This window comes from Ceratotherium simum, chromosome X (assembly GCF_057802395.1).
Source record: "Ceratotherium simum simum isolate JZ-2026a chromosome X, ASM5780239v1, whole genome shotgun sequence".
Lineage (NCBI taxonomy): Eukaryota > Metazoa > Chordata > Mammalia > Perissodactyla > Rhinocerotidae > Ceratotherium > Ceratotherium simum.
Genome location: NC_141940.1, coordinates 106,198,801 through 106,218,970, shown reverse-complemented (window position 1 = coordinate 106,218,970; position 20,170 = coordinate 106,198,801). Strand labels below are relative to the sequence as shown.

The following is a 20,170-nucleotide window of genomic DNA, read 5'->3' as shown; positions in this document are numbered from 1 at the left end:
TACTATTATCTTTCTTGATATTTCATCAAACTATATAATGTAATTTGAATTTCACAGGCCTTGTTAATAATGCAGACACTTCATATTTGTGTATAAACTTCCTTTTGGAGAGTTCAAATCTCCTTCATAATATTTTCTCTAACCATGCCAATATTCTACTTAGTAGGCTTAGTTATTTATTTCCTCCCAATGCTAGAAATGAGAAAATGAGACATAAAGACTCAGGATATCTGGCATGCATTCATAGAGAGAAGTTGTTGAGTCAAAACTATGATGTATCTCTTAAGTTCCAAACTAATTACCAATTCAGCTTTGATTCTTTCCTAGATTAAAAGTAAACATTTATTCTTTAGTGTAAGAAACTTCTCCTTCTATCCATGACTAAATTTACCTTCCTGTATAAAACAAAAACAAGACAAAATATATATTAAAAATAGTTTAGATACTCTACATCAGGTAGCACAGGACAATGATCCCCAAGATAAGGAAAATCAATGGGGTGAGCCTATGATTATACGAGTTCACTGTTTAGAGAGAGATTCGAGGCCCTAGCACAGGGATGGATGAACCTAGGCAGACCCTGGAGGTCACCCTGAGTTGAGGAGATGGAGCTAGAATCTGGGGATACCAAGGCAACTAGAGTTTTCAGGGCAGTATATCAAAGAGGAAAGAGCTGAACAAAGACAGAACTCCAGAGATCTGCAGAAGGTCCCCACATCTTCTAAGTATAGATCAATGCACATGGAGGAAATTACCTGATGGCAGGGACAGAACTGTCCAGAGACAATTCTCTATGGGTCTCTGTATTAGTCTGCCAGGGCTGCCATAACAAAATACCAAAGACTGGGTGACTTAAACAACAGAAATTTATTTCCTCACAGTTCTGGGGGCTGGAAGTCCAACATCAAGGTGCTGGAAGGGTTGGTTTCTCCTGAGGACTCTCTCTTGACTTGCAGATGGCCGCCTTCTTGCTGTGTCCTCCTATGGTCTTTTCTCTGGAGTCTCTTCCTCTTCCTATAAGGACGTGAGTCATATTGGATCAGAGCTCCACCCTTCTGACTTCATTTAATCTTTATTACCTCGTTAAAGGCCCTGTCTCCAAATATAGTCACATTGGGGATTAGGGCCTCAACATATGAATTGTGAGGGGGTCAGAATTCAGTCCATATCTGTCTCTTTTGTTTCTGCATGTCTTACAAGCAGATTCACTAACTGTCTTTGTTCTGGCATATCCTTTCAAGGGTATTTTTATAGTGAACTGTCTTAGATATAATGTTTCCCTTGAAAGCAAAGGACAAGCAGGCTTACTGTCCAGTATAAAAGATCTAGATTCACTAAGCTTAGGTTTCCTCTCCTATGACATAACCTACTGCATGTGCAGGAGTCACCTGGTCCTCTTCACATTACTCTGTGAGAATTGGGGCTCATGGAACTTGTGACCTCTGTCCAGGGTCTTGTGTCTTCTGTCAGCATCCATGACACTGTGGCAGCCAAGTTGTTAGCTTGCAAGTAGAGCAAAAGTTCAGACTTTTCATAGATCTTCAAAAGAACTACCCTAAAGAATTAGAACAATCATCATATCTCTCACAGGGCCAGCAATAGTTCGTAGTCCCACCAGTCAAAATGGAAAACCTTGTAAGCCACAAGGTATAGGGGAGAGGACTCAGAATGACATGCTATAGTGATGGATAAAATTCAGCCGTAGATTAATGGCTGCTCTAGTCCCATCAGGCAAAGCTTAAAAGTAAGGCTTGAAAGGATAAAAGCATTTCAAAATAAATTAACTGCAACTCAGAAGAAAGTTTAAGAATATCCAGGGTCTAACACTTCGCATTTCTGGCATTCAATAAAAAAAATGACTAGGCTTGCAAAGAAGCAGGAAAATATTACTCATAATAAGGAGAAAAACAAATAAATAGTAACAGATTCAGAAATTACACAAATGTTAGAATTAGTAAATAAGGACTTTAAAACAGTTACCATAACTATATTCCATATGTCCAAGAAGGTAGAAGAAAGAATGAGCATATTAAGCAGAGATAAACTCATAGAAATTAAAAATACAATGTCTGAGACAAAAAATACATTGCATAAACTAACAGGAGATAAGCCACTGCAGAAACAAAGAGTAGTGAACTTGAATACATACCAATAGGAACTGTCCAAAATAAAACAGAGAAAAAATACTGAAAAAAAATGAACAAAGATGGGGCTGGCCCAGTGGTATAATTGTTAATTTTGTGCATTCCACTTTGGCGGCCCAGGGTCCGTGAGTTCAGATATCGGGCGCAGACCTACACACTACTCGTCAAGCCATGCTGTGGTAGCATCCCGCATACAAAGTGGAGGAAAATTGGCACAGATGTTAGCTCAGTGACAATCTTCCTCAAGAAAAAAGAGGAGGATTGGCAACAGATGTTTGCTCAGGGCCAATCTTCCTCACCAAAAAAAAAAAAAAAGAACAGAGCATCAATTGAGCTGTGGGACAATATCAAGTTGTCTAACATATATGTAATTGGAGTCCTCAAACGTGAGGAGGGGAGGAGTGAACAGAAAAAAAAAATATTTGAAGAAACAATGGCCAAAAATATTCTAAATTTGCTAAAAACTATAAACCCAAGATCCACAAAGCTCAGTGACCTGCAAGCACAATAAACATGAGGAAAAATACACCATGGCACATCACAATCAAATTGTTTTAAATCAGTGATAAAGAGAAAAATCTTAAAAGGAGCCAGAGACAGAAAGATACATTATATATAGAGGAACAAAGATAAGAATTACAGCAGACTTCTCACTGGATTCAATGCAAGTGAGAAGACACTGGAGCAGCATCTTTAATGCAAGGGTAAAAAGGAAAACTAGAAACCTTGAATATATACCCAGTGAAAATATCTTTCAAAAACAAAAATGAAATAAAGACTTTTTCATACTTACAAAAGCTGAAATAATTCTCCACCAAGACTTGCATTACAAAAAGTGTTAAAAGAATTCTTCAGGTGGGATAAAAATGATACTAGATGAAAATCTGGATTTTCACAAAGGAATGAAGACCACCAGAAATGGCAAATACAAAGACTTTTAAAACTATTTTTTAACAAACTTTAAAATATAATAGTCAGTTTAAAGCCAAAATAATAATAATGCAGTGTATGGTTTATAGCACATATAGAAATAAAATGCATAATGACCCTAGCACAAGGGTTTAGAGGGGGAAATGTTTGTAAGGTTCTTATATCATAGGTTAAGTAGTATAATGTTAACTTAAGGACTATGATACGTTAAATATGTGTCCTATAAACCCTAAAGCAATCACTTAAAAAGAAGAATTATAGCTAATTAGCCAACAAAGGAAAAAAAATTAAATCATAAAAAATACCCATTTCAAAAAAAAAAGGCAGAATAGAAAGGGAAAAAAAGAAACAAATAATTGATGTATTTATTAGAAACAATTGGCCTGATGGTAGACTTAAACCCAACCATGTCAATAATCACATTAAATTTAAGTGGCCTAAATACTCCCAATAAAAGGTAGAAATTGTCAGATTGAATAATATAAAAAGGAAGACCCAATCATAGACCAAACCAAGAAGCCTACTTTGAATATAAAGTTAAAAATAGTTAAAAGTGAAAAAATGGGAGAAGATATAGCACCTTAACACTAATTAAAAGGAGGGCATAGCAGCTATAATAATATCAGAAAAAAGTAGATTTCAGAACTAAGAAAATTCTATAGGATGAACAAGAGGCTACTTTTAATAACATAACTCCTGAAAAACAACAAAATATGGTGAATTAATAACTCAAACCTGAATTCTGGTCACTATCCATCTTTTCTCTTTTCTGACCTTTATTTTCCTCAGATATGTGATAAAGGATTTGGACCAGAAGATTCTTAATTCTTGAACATTATTAGAAGTCTAGATTTTAGTAAGTTTTCCATCACTGAAAATTGTCAAACTATTTGACATCCCATGGGTAATGCTTTTGATGGTATTTATGAATGGTATAAAATATGACCATTGACAATCATCAGGTCTCTTATAAAACTAGAATTCTAGGGTTTTATTTCAATATCAGTACCAGGTATTTTACAAAAGTTCATGAATTACTGAATATAATAAAGATCTCATAACAACTCAATGGGAGTTTTATTGGTGGGTCAAAAAAAGATTCTTCCTTGAAAGTCCCATTAAACATTTAAAAAAGAGTGTTCACTTTTAAATTCCTACATTGGTAGACAGACCTAGAGGGAGATGAGGAAAACCTGTTTCAATGCTAAGCAACAGATGGCAGACAAAAGATATTATCATATACCTTCAACCAGGCAGGATAAATTGTTCAAATATATTTAGCAGCTGCTAAAGCAAATAGAGATACAGAGGAGGTAAAACAAATAAACAAACAAAAGAATTTCAAATGATCCTGTGGAGACTAATTAAGGAATTGTGCAGTTTTAAAGCTATGTATTTCTGTAAATTCCAGCCTTGTCTCAGTTCTTAATTGTTTTCTTTAAAGTTTTAACACATCTGAGAACTGTTATCCTGTGTCTTGGTGCTCTGTCCATCTTAAAAACTACCAAAAAGTTCACAGTTGTCTCCCTGGGGAAAGTGAAACAAGTTAATCAAGGCCAGGTCGATTTCTAGCTAGAGAACTGACTGTCTCAACACTGAAATACATATCTTAATTGACTCGTGGAATTGACGTGGCAGGCTACAAGGTTTGAAGTCACACCAAATGACAGGGTGGTGTGCTGAGAAGAATAATGGTTCGGGTGTCAGTAGACAGGTCTTTGCTAATGGTAGTAACAGTTATGGGAGCCCTGAAAAACCACTCAGCATCTCATGGCTCAATTTCCTTATTTATACACAGGGGAAATCATTCCTGTGCTATCTATCTCAGAGGCCTTTTATGTGGATCAAACTATATGAAACATTTGGTAACAGTAAATAGAACAAAAAGAGGAAATGGAAAATAACTAGAGAAAAATTATTTATGAATTATTCTAGATATTTAAAGTTTATACTGTTTCATATTTTATAAATTTGAGATATATTTTATTATTTATTTGTATTTTATCATTTTATTTTATTTTATCACTTATCATTTTATTAGTAAAACTACCCTTTGAATTATATAAGGAAAATATTTAGTTTTCTAAAAAAGGAACTAAAAAGGAATTGCTCAAGTTCAAAACCTAATTCGTAACATAGTCGTTGACCTATCTTCTGTGTACAGAAGACTTTTCCCAACAATTTGAGCTGCCCAGAAAATGGAATAATCTGTCTTTGAAAATAATGAGCTCCATTTCTGTAGATATTATAAGAAGAATTATTCCTGCATTGAAAGGAAGGAGATAAGTGAATATTAAAGGAAGCTCAGGCTGCCAAAAGGGTCCATGTCACAGAAAAAAAAATGCTAAAGAACTCTAGGGCCTAGTGCTTCTCCAACATAATGGGGCTTGGCCTGGATGTGCAGGCAAAGGCAAGACTTGAGCAAACTGGGAGATAGAGGAAAGGGAGGCTAGCATGAACTGGATTTTTCCTATGGAATAGGAAACAACAATGTATTGCACCATCTTCTGGATGTGATATGCGAACAGTGTTTCCCCTAGTTGACAATGGCAGTGAACATTCTGGTGTCCAGTTTAAGAAGATGAGGTAAGCAGCCATTGTTCCATAACATTAACCGAGCCTGGTAAAATTCTGGTTAGATGCATTACTGGCAGACTTAAGGTCAATACACACACATACACACACACACACACACACACAGAATTTTGATATTTTGCCAAGGTAATAATGATTCCTATTTCACCACATTTAAAACATTAAATTGTATACATTTCAATGTCAATATGTATGTCTATAATTACCAATAAAATTTAAATTCCCACATCTGTGCATAATCCAGGCAATGAAACAGACCTGAAGTTACCTATATTTTCAGCAATTACATTTTGAAGAAAAGCAAATATTCCCTAGAGGTATATGTCCCAGCATTTTCTTTAGTTTTAAATAACACTTTAAAATTTACAAATTGTTGTAAAAGCATTGTGTTTTCCACTGAGTTTCTAAGAAAGACATTTCTAAGAAAAAGCCTGGATTTGAATTAATTCATTCAGAATTAGATCATAGCTGTATGTGATGGCTGTATGGCAGGAACCATGGTAAGGAATTTGCTTACTTTGTTCCATTTAATCCTCTATAACTCCATTAATTCAGTACTACTATGATCCTCTTTACAGATGGTCAAACTGAGGTTAGTGAGATCCAGAGTCTCCCAGTTAGGATGTCGCAGATCTGGGATTCTCCCCTGGCAGTCTAACTCCAAAGCCAATGTGTTTAATTCCTGCAGTCTACTGCTTTTGCAAAGTGAACGAGTTACTTAAAATGACTTTTGCATGCAAATACTATAAGCATCGTATCCTTTATCACAATGCAGGAACATAAATTCTTCCGATTCTTCTAATTTTATTCTATTTTTCATTTGCATTGAGTTACTTTCTTAGGAACATGGTACACATTAAGAATTTTAAGAACACCCATTCACTTGAGCATCATGTTGGGTCCTGTAGACCTAAGTTCTGTCCATGTGTGAGTACAACAATACCCTTTTTGACAGAAAGCTCTGTGCTGTTAAATATAGCCACACAGTAAAAATCTCTCATATTTAAAGGAAAAAACTCCTAACTTAGAGAACTAAAAGGCAAGTTGTGGAAATGTATTTTCACAATATGATTTATCCTTATTTCACTTTTTCAAAAACAAGGAGGGGCCATCATTTGGCAACATTTCCTGAAAACACCAAACAACAGTCTGTCTAATTACTTCTGTGGTATTCTTGACAGAAATACATAACCTGAAACTAATCATGAGGAAACATCACACTAACTTAAACTGAGTGAGGGACATTCTATAAAATAACTGCCCAGTACTCTTCCAAAGTGTCTCAGTTGTGAAAGGCAAAGAAATCTGAGGAACTGTTCCAGATTAAAGAAGAATAAAGAAATATGACCACTTAATATGTGCGATCCTGGATTGGATAATGGACCAGGGAGAAACTTTTTTTTTTCTAAAAAAGATATTACTGGGAAAATTGGCAAAATTAGAATCAGATCTGTGGATTAGCTGATACTATTATATCAGAGTTAATTTCTTGATTTAAATAATTGTACTGTGGTAATGTAAGAGAATGTCTTTGTTTTAAGGAAATAACTACAGGTAAAGGGACAGTATTTTTGTAACTCTCAAATATGTCAGAAAAAATATATCCCAATGCACTGTTTCTATGAAACCAATTTGCATGCTTTAACCCCCTATTAAATTATACATGGATTCCTCGGATGCCAAGAGCCAATTTGTTCATTTTTGAAGCACTGGGCATGCATTAGCATTTTAGAAGACATGAATACAATATTCGCAATGGCGTTTCCTATATTCACTTTATGAAAAATTTGACTGGGTGATTACTTCTCTATATGCCATAACTGTAGTTTGAAACCCTGTTATATCCTAGAAGTTGGCTTGGCTTCTCCAAGCAACATGAGAAAGGTGGGGTCATGATATTCAGTCAATACAATTCGCCTCCCAACTCTCATCCTTGTCAACTCTAACGCCTAACTTCACTGGCCATTTCTTAGTCATCTCCGAATGTCCTGGAAAGCCCATGAGGTGCTAGACTCTGATCCCTGGATGATTTGGACTCTGTCAGAATACTAATCGTGATATGCCTTCAACCTCATTATGAGTCTCAAATTCTTGAAAATCTGATTATGACCTCAAAGTAACACATAGCATATTGTTTCCAGGAATATATGGATCCTCAGAATAAAAGAGGCACACTCATGCTCCCACCTCTCCATACCCTTGTCTAGTTTTAAAATAATGAAAATTTAAAATTTCCACTTTTATGCTTTATTGACTTTTTAAATGCTAGATTGAGCCCTATGCTCTGACAGTTTCCAAGGAATAACTTTTTGAAAGAAATATAGAATATTTGGTCAAATTAATTATCATTCAATCATAACATAAAAGGAAAGTACTAGTAAATAAGGAGCTTATATATTCTCATATACTGTAAGAATAAATAAATCTTTACTAATTCTCCCTTGGAGATGAAAATATTTTCTTAAAGTGATCCTAGATCTGTTCACTAGGAATCTGATTCCCCAAATAATCTGAGTATAGATAAAAGAGACTTTTAAATACTTCCATGCCTTGTCTTTTGGGAAAATATTCCACTTTACAATATGCTACAGACTGCAAAACCCTTAACTGCCCTTACTTTGAAAAATAGAGATATGGTCATCTTAACTCTTGGTTGATAAGGCCCACCAAAAGACCATCAACTAAAGCAAACAATAAAAATCCAAAAACAGACAAGTTCCATTGAAACACCTCAAATATATAGTAATTTATTATTTTAGTATAAAACCCTACTGTTTGTAAAAGTTTTTACCAATGTTTTCTAAGACACAGATCTAAGGGAGATCTCAACCCCAGGAGCACTCCAGCCTCAATACCAGGACACTCTTTTTGTTCCATCATAGTTTCTGAGCATTTTACATCTTGTATACTTTCATATTTAGTAAATTTTGCTTATTTTGGCCCCTCATTCAATAATTCCTTCATCAATTAAAACTTCCTAACTTCCTGATGTCTGCCAAATTTGTATCCATCCTTCACGCATCAAATACAATATCATCTTCTCACTCACTACCCTCTTATCCAAGGTGAAATGAAATGTTATCTCATGGGCATACCACAGAACTTTCACATATACAGACCACAAAATATCTCACATGGCTTTTATTAATATTGGGTGGGTATGATGGTTAATTTTATGTGTCAATTCGGCTATGCCACAGTACTCAGATATTTGATCAAACATTATTCTAAATGTTTCTATGAAGTCATTTTTTATATGAGATTAATGTCTAAACTAGCAGAGTTTGAGTAAAGCAGATTATCCTCCATAATGTGGGTGGGCCTCATCTAATCAGTTGAAGGCCTTAATAGAAAAAGGCTGACCTCCCCCTAAGAAAAGGGAATTTTGCCAGCAGACTGCCTTTAGACATGAACTGCATCATCAACAATTCCTTGGGTCTCCAGCCTGCTGGCCCAACCTTCATTTTGGACTTGCCAGCCTCTACAATTGCATGAGCCAATTCCTTAAAATCCTTCTGGATTCATAGATAGATATAGATTTAGATATCTATAGATATTGAAGTCTATAAATATTTATATCTATACATCTTGTTTGTTCTGTTTCTTTGGAGAACTCTGACTAATCTAATAGAGTGGAGGATACTGGAATGTCTGATTTTGACTTTCTGTATTTTTCTATATCTTTAAATTTTTGCATAATTAAGATCCCACTTGAATTTAGATACAAAAAAATGCCAAGAACTCTTTTGTTAAATTGGATGCACATACACTAAAATGCTAACAATTGTTATCTTAGGGTGCCATTTTTTAAAAAATAATTTTATTTATTTATTTTTCCCCCCAAAGCCCCAGTAGATAGTTGTATGTCATAGTTGCACATCCTTCTAGTTGCTGTGTGTGGGACACGGCCCCAGCATAGCCGGAGAAGCGGTGCGTCAGTGTGCGCGGAGGATCGGAACCGGGCCGCCAGCAGCGGAGCACGCGCACTTAACTGCTACCCCACGGGGCCGGCCCTTAGGGTGCCTTTAATACTTTTTTCTTTGCATCAGTCTCTATTTTCAAAGTATCCTATAAAGAACTGTATTACTTATGTTACACAAAAGGAAAAAAAGCTACAATCTGTGACAAAAGCATCAAAAATATCTTTAAGATAATTGGAGATTTCATTTATCCCCTGGGGCTACTTGCACCCTGGTTTGAAGGCAGGTGAATAAACGCTTGAGGTCAGCCATGTTGGAAGGTCAATAGGAAATGATATCAACCACGGCGAACTGGAGAATGTGTACCCCATTGATAAACAGCAGTGGCTGTGGGTCCAGCAGGCCACAGTTAAAAAGTTTTAAAAATGTCAGACTTTTATTTTGCTTAAAAAATATAACAATTTAAAAATGATAGCAACTAATTAAAAAAGAAAAATTAACGACTCAGCTTTCCAAACAAACCACTGAGGACTTTGTTTTATGGCCTCAGGCTGATACCCTTTAAAAATGATTTAACTTCTCAGAAATAAATTGATTTTATCGTACCCACTGAGAATATCATCTTTCAGAGCGATACTGCACGCTTCTACATGTTGTTGACTGGGGTATGAATTTCAGAGGCAGAATTAAAGAAATGTAAATATTCATTGATGAATGACCGTTTACTTCACTTTAAGCAGAGTGGTTCTATGATGATCTTCGTCTGTCTCTCTTCAGTCAATTCAAGGGATCTCCCAAGCTAAAAACTACTCATTCACATAACTCTAGGCTATTTAAAAAATGTATATGAACAATAAACTTAAGAAGTCTCAAGGAGATCTCTTGCTGACATAGTTGTTTGGATCAGTGGTTTTCTCAAGGGGTTGGTATCACTCACTCCAGGGGAACATTTTAGGTTACCAGAGTGATGGAGGTGGGGAGCTACTAGAATGAAGTAGGCAGAGGTCCAGAAATGCTCCAGATTGTCCCAAATGTAAAGAACTATCCTGTCCCCCTATGACTTGCAAACATCCCCACTGAATGTTCATGAACATGAAAAGCCTTTTCATATGTGAGGATAGATAGCCTCATTCCATTTTACATAGAAACACAAAGCCTGTTTGTAAAGTTTTAAAATAACCTGAATTTTCTAGAAATGCAACTTCCATGCAGACTAAGGAAAGTTGTGCTTTGCTCTCCTCAGAATGTTACCAAGAGTTGCTTACTCTTCCAGAAAATTATACCAATGAAGTCAATGCTGCTCATGGTATTTGAGTAGCCCACACTACACAGCTGTACCTGTTGGTATTTATAGCTGTCACAAGTCCAGTGATTCTATGAAGAGGCACAAGCATCTGACTACCTCATTATGTGTTCTAGATGGTCATGCCTAAGCATTTACATACTAAAATACCTTTTTTTAAAAAAAATAAAGTGCTTGGCAGTTATGTCTCCTTTATATTAAAGTTAGAATATCATAGTGCTTTTAAAAATTTATGTTTGTCAGTAGGTTCTATTATCTATAAATTTTATTTCAGGATATTAAATGAGGCATTAAAATATTTATTATTAAAAGAGATTGTTAGGTCCAATTAAGGTGAGAAACACTGACTTCGAATCTCTCCTGATTGATGAGCCTAATCCATATTCATATCCTCAAGGTTAGAAATGCAGTGCAGTCATTCCATCTCTGCAATGAAACGTTTCATTTTTGCCATATTATGGACGTATCACAGTGTGGAGCATCATTTCTTAAAACTTTATGAAAGTTTTCTTGTTTAAAAGTTCAAGGACTTGATTTTTTTCATAATCACCGAGCAGGATTTAGGTATACTTATTCTCCCACTCTTCATTGTTATGGCTTGTGCTATCTCAAAGAAGAAATTAAAACACATTTAGTGTATTCATTAAGCATTTATAAAGTTTGATTTATGAGCATACCTTTATTAGAGAACCTCAGTTATCAATGACACTTTGAAGACTATTCCAGTCTGTTGCCAAATCAGAGCCCTGTGAGCTACAGTCCCATCCTCTAATTTTTAGATTGTGTGTAAAACATTTGGTACACTGAGCTTAAAATGTTAGACTCTCATTGCGATTTTACTAATAGTCCCATTCTGGGGGAAATAAAGAAGTCTTTGTTATTAATGACTCAAGACAGCTTAAATTCTCCTTTAAATTGACCTTCAGAACTTTTTGGAAGTTCTACCTGGAAGTCCGATTCAGCTATACGCTTATCAAAACTACTTAAGTCATCTTCTTAAATGAAGTGTGAAACTTCAGAAAGAAAACAAGATGAGGGGTAAATATAGGAAGGGGCCACCCACCTGGCCAGCCAGATGAGCTAAGTTAATGCTGGATGGATCCATAGGTTGAGGCAGCCATAATCCAGTTTCATCTGTCAGAAATATCTCCCTACAATGTCGTCTGAAGCCACATAAGCTATTCAAGTCGGCAGCAGGCATTCTCCTCATTGCGTTGTTATGGACTCTTGAAAATCTAATTAGAATGCAGCATAAAAAACAACCAACCAACAAGTAAATGAATGAAAAATTCTCACTCCAATCTTTGCTTTGTCAGTACTGGGATCACCATTGCCCTAATAATTTTAAAGCATGGTATAGCTCTCATTTCTTCCTTACCATTTCATATAACATCTACTTCATTCTTATTTTAATTAGTTATTTAAACAAAAAAGCCTTATCCCATTTCCCCCTTTAAATTTATCCTCTTACATCTCCAGATAAATCTCACATTGTGCCACTTTTCTGGCCCTTACAAAGTCAAAACCTCTGAATCTGACATTATTGAACAAGTTGGATTCAGTGGGTTGACACCCTGAAACAGCTTTATTTAACTCACACTGCTTTTTCTATAGCTTTATTGAAATATGTCACATACCTTACAATTCATTTAAAGCATACAACTGAACCCTAAAAGAGATCTCATACCCATAAGCAGTCAACCCAAATCCTTCCTTCCCTACCTCAGCCCTAAGCAATACTAATCAACTTCCTGTCTCTATAAATTTGACTATTCTGGCCATTTTGTATAAATGCAATGATACAATACACGGTTTTTTGTAACTGAGTTCTTTTACTTAGCATAATGTTTTCAAGATTCATCCATGTTGTAACACGGATCGGTACTTCATTCCTTTTTATAGATAAATGATATTCTACCGTATGGATATACCACACTTTGTTTATCCATTCATTAATTGATGGACATGTGGGTTGTTTCCACTTTTGGCTCTTATACATAATGCTGCTATGAACATTCATGTACAAGATTTTGTGTGGACATATGTTTTCATTTCTCTTGAGTATATGCCCAGGGTACATTGCTGAGTTATACGGCAACTCTATGTTTAACCATTTGAGAAGGTGCCAAAAAGTTTTCCAAAGTAGCTGCACCATTTTACATTCCCACTAGCAATGTACAAGGGTGCCGATTTTCATACACCCATGCCAAATCTTGCTACTGTCCATCTTTTTTTTATAGTGACCATATAGGAGTGAAGTGGTGTCTCACTGTGGCTTTGATTTGCATTTCCCTAATGACTAAGGATGTTGAGCATCTTCTCATGTTCTTATTGGCCATGTGTACATCTTCTTTGGAGACATATCTATTCAAATCCTTTTATAAGTTTTTTTACTTGGGTTACTTGTCTTTCTAATTGAGTGGTAAGAGTTGTTTATATATTTCAGATACCAGTCCCTTATCAGATATATGATTTGCAAATATTTTCTCCCATTCTGTGCATTTTCTTTTCGCTTCCTTGATGGTGGCCTTTGAAGCAGAAAAGTTTTTAATTTATCTATTTTTTCTTTGTCATTTGTGCTTTTGATATCATATCTGAGAAACCATTACCTAACCCAAGCTCACGAAGATTTACTCCTATATTTTCTTCTAAGAGTTTTATAGTTTTAGCTCTTACATTTAGGTCGATGATCTATTTTGAGTAAATTTTTTATATGTTTTATTCTAAAAATGGTCTTACCTCCTTCAGGGTAGAAAAGATGTAACAGCAAATGTGGCATCCCTTAAGAAGTGCTAATCATGGAGTGGCACCATTCAATGTTTGCCTTAAGAACCTAAATTCAGGGTTTCCATTTTGACTGCCACAGATATTTTTAGGAATCATGATAGTGGCCACTAAATTCCACATGCTTTATGTGGCACATTACTAAGAGGAATCATTGGATATCTACATGACATTGGGCAAGTCATCCTTTGGACTTCAATTTCCTTATTAGTAAAATGGTGATATAATAGTGCTCCTAAAGGGTTGTAATAGAAAATAAGTAATAAAATGCATGTAAAGTGCTTAGCATAGCAAGCATATTACGTCCATTTAATAATATTAATGACATTCTTATTATTCATATTGTTAATATTATTACTATCTCATTTAATCTCCACAACAAACTGTCTTGCAGCCAGATTATATCAGTCAGGGTCAAGTCAGGAAAACAAGTATTTCAATAGAGGTAATTTAAAACAGGGAACTAGGTGCAGAGATATTGGAGAGGCTAAGAAAAGGCAAGGTGAGGAAACCCAGAGAATAAAAACTAGAGGAAGCTCCTGCCAATCCTAGAGCTGGAGGAATAAAACCAAGAAATTATTTTAGTTGATCTCAGAAGACAGAGTTCCTAAGAGGTAGCTTGGAACCATGGAATAGGTGATGTCTGAGAGGCTATCCAAGCAAGAACTGGAAACCTGCAGGAGGGGGCTACCATGGAGCGGAGGGCCCAGGTGGAGCTGGGACCAGAGAAAAGAAAATGCCCAGCAGGAGCTTAAACAACAGGAGAAATGCAGGCTCTGCTGGAGCCACCACCCTAAGCAGAGAAGGAGGGAAGAGAGACTCCGGTTTTTCCCCTGGTCCTGTCATCCAATGTCCCATCAGTGCTACCTATTGGTTAAAACTAATCAGAAGCAAGGTTGCCTAGGAAATGTAGTACACTGATGTCAGATCCCTGAGAAACAGAGTAAAGAAGGGCCAAGAACGGATCTGAGAGCAAACACACAGACATCCGGCACAGAGGCTAAGTATGCGCAAGAATTTTGTCTCGAATCACTGCCGAGTCAGGATTTGGCTTGTTAATGCTCTCTTTCCATCATAATATAAAACCTCTCTAGAATCCTTAAGGAAAAAAAGCACTGGAGGATGACTGGAGTAACCCCAGGAATAGTAATCTAGATAGTAATTAATTTAGTAATTTAGGTAGCACTCTGCTTTCATTTTAATGGAAGCTCAGACTGTTTTACTAGTGCTAAAATCGTACAACTAATTTAATTATTTCTGTTGTTGCTTCCAAGAGCCAATTATAGGTACAACGATAGAGAGACAGAGACAGAGAGACAGAGGGAGAGGTACCTTGAATGAGTTGAGTTAATCATTTTACTCAGTTTGTGGTACATTGTCCCGTACAAGGACCCATTTTGTCTTTATTAATTGATTGAATACTTGAATAATATCTCATTTTCTTCATACCCTACTCTCACTTTTCTCCTCTTGCCTTCAGTCACCATTTAAATTGTATCTTTACATATGTTCTTGCAAAATGTACATTGTTTTGTATGCACATACTTTTAATGCATGTAAAAGTAAAAAACACATTTTAGTTCTGATTCTGTTAATTTTTGTGACTAACCTCCACTGATGCTTTTAAGATCTAATCTATACAAGTTGATCTTTGTCCATCTAATCAGTTGCTTTTAACTACTCATAGTGTCTCAAGTTGTACATCTACCACATTTTACCTGAACACTCCCAGGCAGAGACATGCAGACTGCCTGCATCTCCCAGGCAGACCATCACCACTTCAATATACATCCTGTGCATGTACCCTGATGTACCTTTATGAAAATTTCCTTGGAATATAAACACAGTGGCAAAATTGCTAAAGCTTAGGTGTGTATATATTTAATTTTACTAAGTAGTGCAGATTGCTCTCCTGAATGGCTGCACTGGTCTACAGTTTTAGAAGCAATGATGAGAGTTTCCATGTCCCCAAATCTCTGACTGCACTTGGCACAATCCAGAATTCTAATTATTGCCAGTCTAATAGGAGCAGAGTGATGTTGTTTTCTTTCCATTTCTATTTCTTTTTTTTTCCCCCAAAGCCCCAGTAGATAGTTGTGTGTCATAGCTGCACATCCTTCTAGTTGCTGTATGTGGGACACGGCCTCACCATGGCCAGAGAAGCGGTGCATCGGTGCACACCCGGGATCCAAACCCAGGCCGCCAGTAGCGGAAAGCGCGCACTTAACCGCTAAGCCACGGAGCCCGGCCCCTCCATTTCTATTTCTCTAATTAACAATAATTTAGAAAATCTCATCACATGCCTGTTACTTTTTTGGGTTTTCTCTTCAGTAAATTGCTTGTTTAAATCTTTGGTTCATTATTTTTTATAATTGGAGTTACCTTTTCCTTCTTTATTTGCAAGAGTTTATTTTATATAAAAGATAAAACCCTTTTTGATTTTAGATATTACAAGTCTATTTTTCCATTTTGTTAACTGTGAATTAAATTTGTCCAGTGTTCTTTGTTGAATGGAAATCTTTAATTTTTTTTTTTAATTTTATTTATTTATTTATTTTCCCCCCAAAGCCCCAGTAGATAGTTGTATGTCATAGCTGCACGTCATTCTAGTTGCTGTATGTGGGACGCGGCCTCAGCATGGCTAGAGAAGCGGCCCGTGGATGCACGCCCGGGATCCGAACCCGGGCCGCCAGCATCGGAGCACACGCACTTAACCGCTAGGTCACGGGGCCGGCCCTAAATCTTTAATTTTTATATAATCAAATTCATTACATTTTTGCCTTATGGTTGGTATTTTTGAAGTTCTAAGGAGTCCTTACTTGTCTCTGAATCATGCCCTTCTACCTTTTCTTCTATTAATGTTATTGTTTTACTGTTCAAATTTTGGCCTTTAATCTAGTTATAATCTCCCTTTCCATGTGTTAGTAGATGATAATCCAGTTTTATTTTACTCCATATAGTGATTTGGTTTTCCCAACACCATCTGTGAAGCAATCCGTCTTCCCCATTGATGTGTGTGTCACACCTGTACCAAGTTCCTATCCATGTCTGTCTCTGAACACTTTGGTGTTTCATTTGCTGACCTTTTCTTGCTTTACAGCACACTCTATTTCTGTGACTTTGTTTTATGTCTTAATATCTGGCATGCTCAATCCTCCATCTTACTCTTATTTTTAATTGACCTAGTTATTCCTGGATTTTCATTTATCCATACACATTTTAGTGTAAAAAGTGAGTTTGTCAAGTTCCTCAAACATCATACCGTAATTTTGATTGGAATATTATTGAATTTATGAATTAATTTGGAGATGATAGATATCTTTATAATATTATGTCATCCCAATCAAGAGCATGGAATATTTTGTGTTCTTTATTGGTTTTAAAGTTTCTTTATAAAAATCTTATTTGTTTTTGTTTAAACTAATTCTTAGATTCTTAATGGCAAGTTGTTCTTTTATTATATGTTATAATTGGCTGTCTCTGATCATTTTTATAGGATGATCTTGTCATCAGTAACACAGCAGCTGAACTTTTTTTTTTTTTTTATTAATTCTGATAGTTTGTTTGGACTCTGTTGGTTTTTCCAGGTAAATCATTTTATCCACAAAAAAATGTCAATTTTATTGTCCTGTCTTCCAATTCTTTTATCTCTGGTTTTCTTTCTTTAATATTGGCTAGGTCTTCCTGTCCTAGATTAAAATGCAGCAGTGATAGTAGACATCCTTTCCTTGTTCCAAATCATGAAGAGAATGCATTCGAGTTACTCCAGTAAGTGTAATATTTGCTATAGGGCATTAGAATACAAATTTACCAAGATAAGCAAGCTCCTTTGTATTCTTGGCTTGATAGGAGTTTCAATTTTAAATTATGGAGAACCGTATCAAATATTTATTCTGTATTGGTTGAGATAATTGTATGAACCCTCCTTTAATCGACTTATATGGAAAACAATATTGATAAATTTTCTGATGTTGGGACATTCTTGCATTTCTGGGATAACTCTGCTTGATTATGTTGTATTATTTTTAGTACGCTCTTAGATTTGATTTAATATTTTATTTGGGGTATTGGCATCTATATAAGAAAAAAGAAAATTGTTCTAATCTGATTTTGAAATCAAGATTGCACTATCCTCATAAAATGAGCTGGGCATAAGTGCTCCTGTTTTTGTATTCTGGTCCACGAGACAAGACAAGAAATAACTGATCTTTGAAAGTGTGGTAGAACTCTTGTGTAAAACCATCTAGTCTTGGAGTTTTTTGAGAGAAGAGAGCTTAACAACCATTTCCATTACTTTGATTCTTATTGGCCTATTGAAGTTCTCTATTTCTTCTCGCACCAATTTGGACATTTTACATTTTTCTAGGAGATGATACACTTTAACCATATTTTCAACTATATTAGTATATATTTGCACATGCAGTTATTTTCTAAATTATTTATTGCATATAGATATTTTTCTCATTCTACATTTTGTTTATTTATATCCTCTCCTTTTCCCTCTTGACTACATTACCAAAGATCTGCTTACTTTATTAATCTTTTCAAAGTATAAACTTTGATTATGTTAATCTTCTGCATTAATGTTAGTCACTAATTTCTACCCCTATCTTTTCCTTGTTCTATGTTTTCTTTGAGTTTACCTCTTGGTATTTAGCAAACTACTTGAAGTCAAATTTTTAGTTCATTTATTTTTAACGTTTTTTATTTACCAACAATGAATTTGAAGCTATAAAATTCCCTCTTCACACATTTGTAGCTGCGTCCTATGCATTGTGACATGTAATGTTTTGACTGTCATTCAGTTCTAAATGTTTCTTATATTCTATTATAATTTGATTTTATTCAAAATATTATTTTGGAATGTGTTTTAGTATTTTTCAAAAAAATGGTATAGTTAAGCTAAATTTTTGTTACCAATTTCTATTTTGTTTCACTGTAATCGGGGAATATGATATTCAATATTGATCCTTTGGACTTCATTAAGACTTTCTAAACTTTAGTCTGTTTTGTGTAACTTGTCCATATTTAGCAGGAAAAGTTATATATATATATCTAAAAATCAAACTATAGCATTCAAATCTCAAAATCTCTGCTAATTTCTTGTTTGCTTGATCTATTATTTTTTAAGAAGAATGTGTTAACAATCTTGAGGTACATTTGATGATTTCGTTTTTAATCTACTCTTTCTCCATTTCTTTCAGATGCTGTTTGACATATTTTGATGCTGTAGAGTAAGGTATAGATAGGTTTATGATGATATATCTTCTTGGTCTTTTTTTTTTCCTTTTAGAAGTATAGAATTCTTAGAATTCCTTCTTAGGTTCTCACAATGTATTTGGCTTGAGTTTTATTTTGTCCATAATCGGAATCATTACTCAAGCTTCTTTTGATTGACATATGTCTTTTCCCATTTTAAAAAATGTTCAAAATTTCCTTGACTTTTTGCATTAAGTATTTCTTCCATACATTCTGTCTTTGAATCAGTGACTTTAAAGGATTTATACTTATACTGTGTATGTTAGAATATATTTATTTTCCTCATTTCATATTTTTTCTTTGACTTTCTTTGTCATTTACTTTTACTCTCTCTCCTGCTTTCTGTTGGCTAGATCAAGATTTCTTTTCTTGGTTTGAAATTTAAAAATTCTATTTTGCCCTTACACTGTCTGGCCTTAAATTAAGATGCATCCATATATGTATTTAGTCCTATTGATATTTTAAACCGTATCAGTATCTATGTTGTTCCTACAAAAAAACAAAGTACATTAGCACACATTTATTTCTCTGTGGTTCCCCAGCCTAATGTAACAATAATGCCTAAAATTTTCTTTGAGTTGTCCCAGAAATTTTCTTAGATACAACACATTTTCACCAGACACTGGTTTACCCGTGATTAACACACATTTGTAATTTTCTTTTGAATTTGTTTCTTTAATTACAACAAAGCATTTAAATACTGATTTGTGCATTTCACTCATAATTACCATAATGGTTTGATCAAAAAGTCCTAAAAGAGAATGCCCTTTCAAGCAAAAAATAGTACAGAAGACAAAATAAAAATAAAATCCATTTTTTCTTTGTTACTAAAATTTCTTATTGTGCAAAGGAAGGATGCATCATTATGTACTAAATAAAAATTTAAACTCTTTCAAAAGTCATACATTTCAGGTCTTCCTTTTCAAGAGATGAATTCAAGATCCTTTTGCAAAATTTTAAAAAATCCAAAGAACCTTTTATTTTACTATAATGGTAGATCTTTCATCAGAATATAAACTGAAACTCTAACTAACTTCAATTTTAAGATGTGGCACAATCTGGTTAAATACAGATTTTGAATTGAAGTAGAGGCCAACTAAGGGCGTAAGCATTACCAATTCAGGATCCTGAAATAATAATGTTGTTCAAGAAATAATTAAGCTTCCTTTAAAATTCAGAAATGTGTAGGAATATAGCAAAATCACAAGAAGTTAATTACACCTTTTAAAAACAAT

General features: G+C 34.9%; 1 protein-coding gene across 2 annotated transcripts in view; it reads right to left on the bottom strand.

Annotated features, from left to right (window-relative positions):
• Nucleotides 1-459: 459 nt before the first annotated feature.
• The window catches only part of LOC147911976 (uncharacterized), a 123,974-nt gene continuing 104,263 nt past the window's right edge, over nt 460-20,170 (bottom strand). For both annotated transcript variants that reach the window (XR_015550635.1, XM_087427431.1), the window contains 2 exons: nt 11,956-12,127; nt 460-1,014 (listed from right to left, as the gene is read on the bottom strand). Coding sequence is in view for 1 of the 2 variants with exons in the window: in XM_087427431.1 (XP_087283557.1) it covers nt 982-1,014; nt 11,956-12,127 (205 nt within the window). In the remaining variant the exon portion in view is untranslated. The remainder of the gene's footprint in view (nt 1,015-11,955; nt 12,128-20,170) is intronic.